Source organism: Drosophila arizonae, chromosome 2 (assembly GCF_054131065.1).
Source record: "Drosophila arizonae isolate 15081-1271.41 chromosome 2, UAZ_ARI_1.0, whole genome shotgun sequence".
Taxonomy (NCBI): domain Eukaryota; kingdom Metazoa; phylum Arthropoda; class Insecta; order Diptera; family Drosophilidae; genus Drosophila; species Drosophila arizonae.
In genome coordinates, this window is record NC_142922.1 from 20650981 (window position 1) to 20657629 (window position 6649).

A 6649-nucleotide genomic window follows, 5' to 3' on the forward strand; every position below is an offset into this window, starting at 1 on the left:
CAATGTGCTTTACGATATGTGTTAGTACGATAGTTATGAGGTATGTAAATAGTATATTTTAACATGCTTAAAACTGATACTTTCGTTGAAAGAGATATCCAAAAGTCGAAGCTATCATAAGGGTACGAGAGGGGATAAGATAAAGGATAAAGTGAGCTATAGATCACATAGACTAACTTAACTATCGACATATATAGTAGAATTATTCCAATACTCGATTCAAATTAGTAGAGTCAGGCTCTAAATAGACATTCTTGCATTGTTTATAAACAGGTTGAAATACTATTTGACACATATAGGATATCTGTTAGTCATCCTCATCCAGCTAGCTCAGGTTTTCAAATTTTTCTTTCCAGGGAACGCGACCTCTTAATTTGGTTACGAGCTGACACAAAATGTTCGTAATTACATTCCTGTTCATTAGACGTCCTTGTTTTCGTATAGCAGATAACTGCGTTTAATGAAGTTTTGGTATTTTTCCTCTTCTTTCTTTTCGGCCTGTCGAATTTAAAGCAGCTTTAAAGGACAGCGGGACTGACGCCATTTTGGAATTGCATTGCCCACATGCGCAGGAAGCGGCATTAAAAAGATGACAACAAAAAAAGTACAACGAAATCACAAAAAATATAGAAGGAGACCCACCAAAATAATCCTTTGCCTCTTAAAATGTCTGCACAAGCCTGACGGTCAGAGTAAGGAAAATGTGAGCAACAACAAAATCGCGTTTCCGGCTAGGACAGAAGCTTCTGCTTCTCCACATTCAATACTATTCTCCTCGTTGCTTTCCTCTCTCCAACTCTTCTCCCCCTTCCCCTTGCCAGACGTTCGAAACTCCAATGCATTGCATTGAAATTCTTCATTTGCAATTCAATGAAATTCCGTTCATGCTGTGCGACAAATCCTTTGGCTCTTTTGTTGGGGGCGTGGCCGCTGTGCTCATCGCCCAATGAGCGTTGCGGCGCAACAGATGCCCAGCGGCTGTGGCGCCCTCTGGCGTACAGAAAAAAACCAAAACGCAAATTCAAATATTCACATAGCTCTCGCAACCGGTGCATATGGGCGTGGCAGCGCATGCGCATCTCTGCACACTTGTGGAGAGCAGGTGCGGGACGAGGTGGTTGGAAGAGTCCCGTTATGCGCTGTGAGCGAATCCAATGCCAGCTTGCGAGCATTCCACAGCTGTGTGCGAGCGAGAGAGCCTCAGAGATGGGCATATTGCTGGCTGCTTGGACGAGTGGGTGGTTGGCTGAGTGGTTGGGTGGTTGGGTGGCGAGCTACTTCTGCAGCTGGTCCTGGCTTGCGTGGACTTTCATTGGCTTCGCTACGCAAACCCAATTTTCGTCGCTGGCATTGCGACAGGTGAGCCAACAAGGCACTCACATATCCTCGCAGCGCTGACGAAGCTTCAGTTGAGCTCGACGGGTGTGACGAGCAGGTTGCGTGTAACGGTGAACTTCAATCCATGTGCAGATTTTACAAGTGCTGATTTCCATATATTATATATGCTACATATACATACATATATACATATATAGTGTAGTGCATAAGTGCAAACGGTCTTTCCTCGAAAGTAATTAAATGTTAATTAAAACGAATTAGCTTTAAGTGTGACAAAAGAAGCTAAAATTTATACAAACTTGAAAAGATTTCTGTCAAGTATATTAATTATATTTAAAAAATTAATTTATGCCATTGAAAAGAACTCAAAGCAATATAATTAAATATTAAAATGTTTTTATTCTATTTAAAAGTTTTTGAAGTGAATTCTTAAGGACAGTTTTATGAATTTGAGACTACCAATAAGTGACTTGTGAATCTTTGAAATCATAGTATGCAATATTATAGTAGTTTGTTGGATATTATTGAATGCAGGGGCTTTGAGATTCTCCGCTTAAACTTGAAAAATTCTTAAACTTAGATTATATTACATTTTGAAATCATAAATTCATTCCTAAAATATCAGCATTAATTTACTATAAATGGATTCACTATACTATATCACGTATAAACATTCATTTATTCTAATATGTTCTACTCTCATATATACAAATACAACTTTAAATATTAATAAAAATATTAATAATAATAATACATTACCAATAAGAAGGTATAATGTTGGAAAATATTTATAAGTTTCTACTTTGTATAGGTATTATTTTCCGACAAAATAAAAAAATAAAAATTGCAAAACATTTCCTCAAGAAATTATTTAATTTTAGTTCCGACAGAGATAATTATTAAAAATCTTCTAAAATAATTTAAAAAAAAAAAAAAAAAAAAAAAAAAAAAAAAAAAAAAAAAAACGTATTACAGTTCAATGAAATAAATTATATCAAATTTAACAAATAATAATAAATTAAATATAAAAAAGCTATATAATAAATATTAATCTAAATAAATAATCAAAATCGAATTAATTAAATATTCAAGAATATTAAAACCAATTCAACTTAAAGTAAAGAAAAGAACGAATATCTAGCATACAAAAGTTGCGCTGAGTGTGAAAACATGTTGAATATGAACCAATTGAGCCAGACGCCTCTGGTGCCACACCCCCAGGTCCATTACGCCGACTGCCGCCCATTGCCGGCAATCAACGAGACATTTGCGCAATTTAGCCAGCATGGCAGGTCGGCTATATCGCTATCGCTGCTCTCCCCATTGGATCTGTCTTTGCGCGCCGCGACGAATATGGTGCCAATTACGCCGCCATCGACGCCCTCGCCGCCTCGCAAGCGTCAAAGATTAATGTCCGAGGAGAATTACCTGTGGCGGCCACATGCGGCGCTCGTGATGCAGCCACCAGCAGCAGCAGCAACAGCAACAGCAACAACAGCCACAAGCTACTTCCACCATCAGCAGCAGCAGCAGCAGCAACAGCTGCAGCATGGAGTGGGTGGCTATGGCTTTGAGGGTACGGCGTATGATAAAAGTAATTTTCACGGCAAAAGTAACTTTGCGCAAATTCCGGCAAGTCAATCGAGCGTGACTAGGACGGCAGCCAGCAGCAGCAGCAGCTGCCAGGAGGATGAGACAATTGTGTTGACCGAGGACGAGGATGAAACAGTTGTCAGTTCCCATGACTACAATGACTATGCCACGGACACGGAGGCCGATGCGGATGGCGATGGGGACGGCGACGGCGATGGCGATGGCGATGAGGAGGACTCAATACAAGTTCACGACGTCAATGAGACAGAGGAGCAGCAGCAACAGCAGCAGGAGCCGGAGGACGATGAGGAGGTATTTGTGGACATACTGGGCAACGATGATGATGATGATGCTGATGATAATGTGGTGTTGGTGCCGCCAGTGCAGCAGCAGCAGCAGCAGCGAAAGCAAGCGCTCAAAAGGAACGAGCTGATCTATGAGGATGAGGAGCTGCACAATCAGGCCATCGACGGTCTGGACAAGCTCTTCAAGCGCGACTTTGCGCAGGCGGCCAAGGAGTGTCTCGAGCTGGAGGCAGAGGCCGCAGCAGCTGCCAGCGAAGAACAGCCGGAAAAAGTCTACATGGACTTGAGTGAATCTACTAATCCAACGCAAAGCCAACCACAACTACAAACACATCCACAAAACCATCCACATCCACAGCTCCAGCTGCAACAACAGCCCGAGGCACATTCTTCGCCGTTGCGCAAACACAAGCCGGAACGTCGACGCACCAAATTGCGCAAACACGCCGCAAATGTCGACGAGGAGACAATCAGCCCCGTGTCCGGCACCATAATACGCAAGCTGCGCGACGATGAGGAGCTGGTGGTGCGTAAAGGCGACATTGATCCCGCCTTCAATGTGGTCGAAATCACCGAGGAGGCCAAAGCCATCTTGGCCAGCATCGAGAACAAAATTGGCGACTATCTCTGCCAGCTCTGCCGCACCGTCTACGACGACGCCTTCATGCTCGCCCAGCATCGCTGTCCACGCATCGTTCACATCGAATACAAGTGCTCCGAGTGCGAAAAGGTAAAGCCTCTCTCTGACCTCTCCTCTCTTCTCTTCTTTTTAGTCACTGGTCTAAACTTTCATACCGTTAAGCCTTCGTTTGATCTTAAGTAATGTTGAAGGTTAAACAACTTTTCAGTTATTTCTGCTATAGATAAACAACTTTTCAGTTATTTCTGCTATAGATAATGACTGAAAAGTTGTTTAACCTTTAGAAAAGTGAAGCTCTACGTTTTTTTATCCTTTATAAGAAGTAAACCTAAAGAAACTGGGCAGGAGTGGGCATCAACGGAGCCTTATGCAACTATCTATTTGGGGCCCCTTTTTAATCCCGTTCCCTTCTTTTTTCGGTTTTAAAAGAATTTTTCATTTTGCGCGTTTTGCCTACTTGCATATTGAGAGTATTTTAGTGTTAGGTTAGTTTTCTTAAGTGAATAACTAACTTTTTTTCGAATTTAGAATAATTAAATGTATCTGCATTTCTCAAATTAAGGCCACCTTTAAATAACGAGTTTAAGATTAATAGACGACTGCTTATAATTAAATATGCAACAATTAAATTGGAACTCAGTGGAGTATTATTTAATATACATATACAGTAGAATCTGGATGTAGCGACGCTCAAGGGACCGTATTTATATCCGGGCGACGCTATAACCATATAAGTTCACTCATAGAAGTTTGCCTAGGAAACAAAATTTTCATCGCAATAGCCTTACAAACGCCATAAGCGTAGTTGTTATACCCAGATTCTGCTGTATATTATTAACTTAAAAAAGATATTATCTTTAAATATCTACACCTTAGGTTGACATTCGTAGGAAGTGAGAATGATAAGCGACCTAAAGATTTAACCCAGATTTAAATTGTACTAAAGTGAAAAATTGTGTTTTGCCGCGATAAATCTTAAAAGAGTTTTAGGTTAATCAGTTTTGAGCTCTCACTCATATTTATTCTACTAAGCCAGAAGTTTTCTACAGCTCTTCGAAATAATAAAAGGCGATAATGATTGATTATTAAGCTGGTTTTTTCCCCTTTAACAACCTTGTTAATGTTTGTTTTTAAATATAAATGTTGAAGGAAGCTTTTAATTTGGATTAATCTTATCATTAATGTGAAGCTTAATATATTGATTAATAGTGTACTCAATGCAACTCTCAATAATATATGGCATAGGTATGCGGCAAAACATTTAGGAGACAGAGCAAAATGACCCCCAAAAATTATAACTTTCTGAAAAATCAAGTAGATGATTAAAAGATTTTAACAAAACTTTAATTAATCGAGCAGTAAGCAAGTTTAATATTAGTTCTGATAGCAATATTGAAAAAGTAGCTCAAATAAGCGATTCTATTTAGCTACTTATTTGTTTCATATATGCTCCTTAGGGTCTGTCTCAGCACAGACTTAACTTGCAGCTGTTGTCATTGGCAACTTACGGACATTTAGTTGTTAGCTCATGGAAATTTGTGCATTTGCAGGTTTTCAATTGTCCAGCGAACTTGGCTTCGCATCGCCGCTGGCACAAGCCCAAGTCGGAGATGCAGTCCGGCAAGAAGCGAGCAGCGAGTGGTGGCAGCGACGCCCCCAATGGCAGCAGCAGCGGCGCCACAGAGGCTGGCCACAAGGCTGGAGCTGGAGCTGGAGCTGGAGCTGGAGCAGGAGGCGGATGTGATGCGGATGTCGGCGATGGCATCTATCCGTGTCCACAATGCGGCAAAACATTTCGCCGGTAAGCAGGTAACTCACACTGATGTAGTTCTCTATTAAAGCCACGCCCCCTTGCAGCTATGCCTATCTGAAGAAGCATCAGGCCTCGCATCAGATGCTGGATAATCTGAAGAGCATGGAATTCTTTCAGCAGCAACACCAACACCACCAACATCAACAGCACCAACACCAACATCAGCAGCAGCAGCAACAACAACAGCAACAACAGCAGCAGCAACAGTTGCCGTCGCAGAACTATGCGCTGCCACGCCCACCGCCCCATTGCAGCACACTGTATCCCACTGTGACGGCCACGCCCAAGAGCTATGGCAACCCGGTGTCACGCTTCAACGGCTTTCCCTTTCAGCCACGGTTCTACTCGCTGGGCGAGCTCTATCTCAGCCAGCAGCTGGAGCGCTCCTCGGCCTTCCAGTACGTCCATGCGAATCACTTGCGGCAGCTCTCGAATGTGGCACACACGATGCTGCCGCCGCTGCCGGTCAAATGACCCAGCTCGCATGTGCTGCGGCCGGTGCCACGGATTGCTGCCACATCGACAACAACATCGACGGCAACGGTAGCAGCAACTGCGCATCGGCAACTGGAGCTGCCAGCAACAGTTGCCAGTGCTGCCACGCCCCCATTCAATTGGATGCTGCCAACGGAATCAACTGGCAATGTTGTTGTTTAGTTTCAAATTCAATTGTCTAATCAAGCGTTTACTAGTTCAAGTTTCAATAAACCAGCAAATATTATCGAAAAGCCATAAAAGAAAATTTTTACTTTTATTTAACGGGAGTTTGTGCGAAAAGGGTGAGAAGGGAATGAATTATATAAATATATAATCACTATTTCTTTTTTAATTCTTTTTTAAATAAAAGTGTTTTTTAAGGAGTCAGTAGTACACTTGGAATGGGTAACGACTGCGCAATGCTCGCTCACCATGAAAAAAACTCATTTTGAGTATTATTGAGTATTGGGTATGAAAAATTAA

At 41.9% G+C, this 6649-nt stretch overlaps 1 protein-coding gene across 1 annotated transcript; it reads left to right on the plus strand.

Annotated features, from left to right (window-relative positions):
• The first annotated feature begins 1307 nt into the window (after positions 1–1307).
• Positions 1308–6439, plus strand: nerfin-2 (nervous fingers 2). The gene is made up of 4 exons (XM_018019085.2): positions 1308–1570; positions 2220–3966; positions 5427–5677; positions 5734–6439. Exons 2-4 carry the CDS (start codon positions 2509–2511, stop codon positions 6161–6163), a joined length of 2139 nt encoding a protein of 712 aa, XP_017874574.2. The 5' UTR covers positions 1308–1570; positions 2220–2508; the 3' UTR covers positions 6164–6439.
• Positions 6440–6649: the final 210 nt, after the last annotated feature.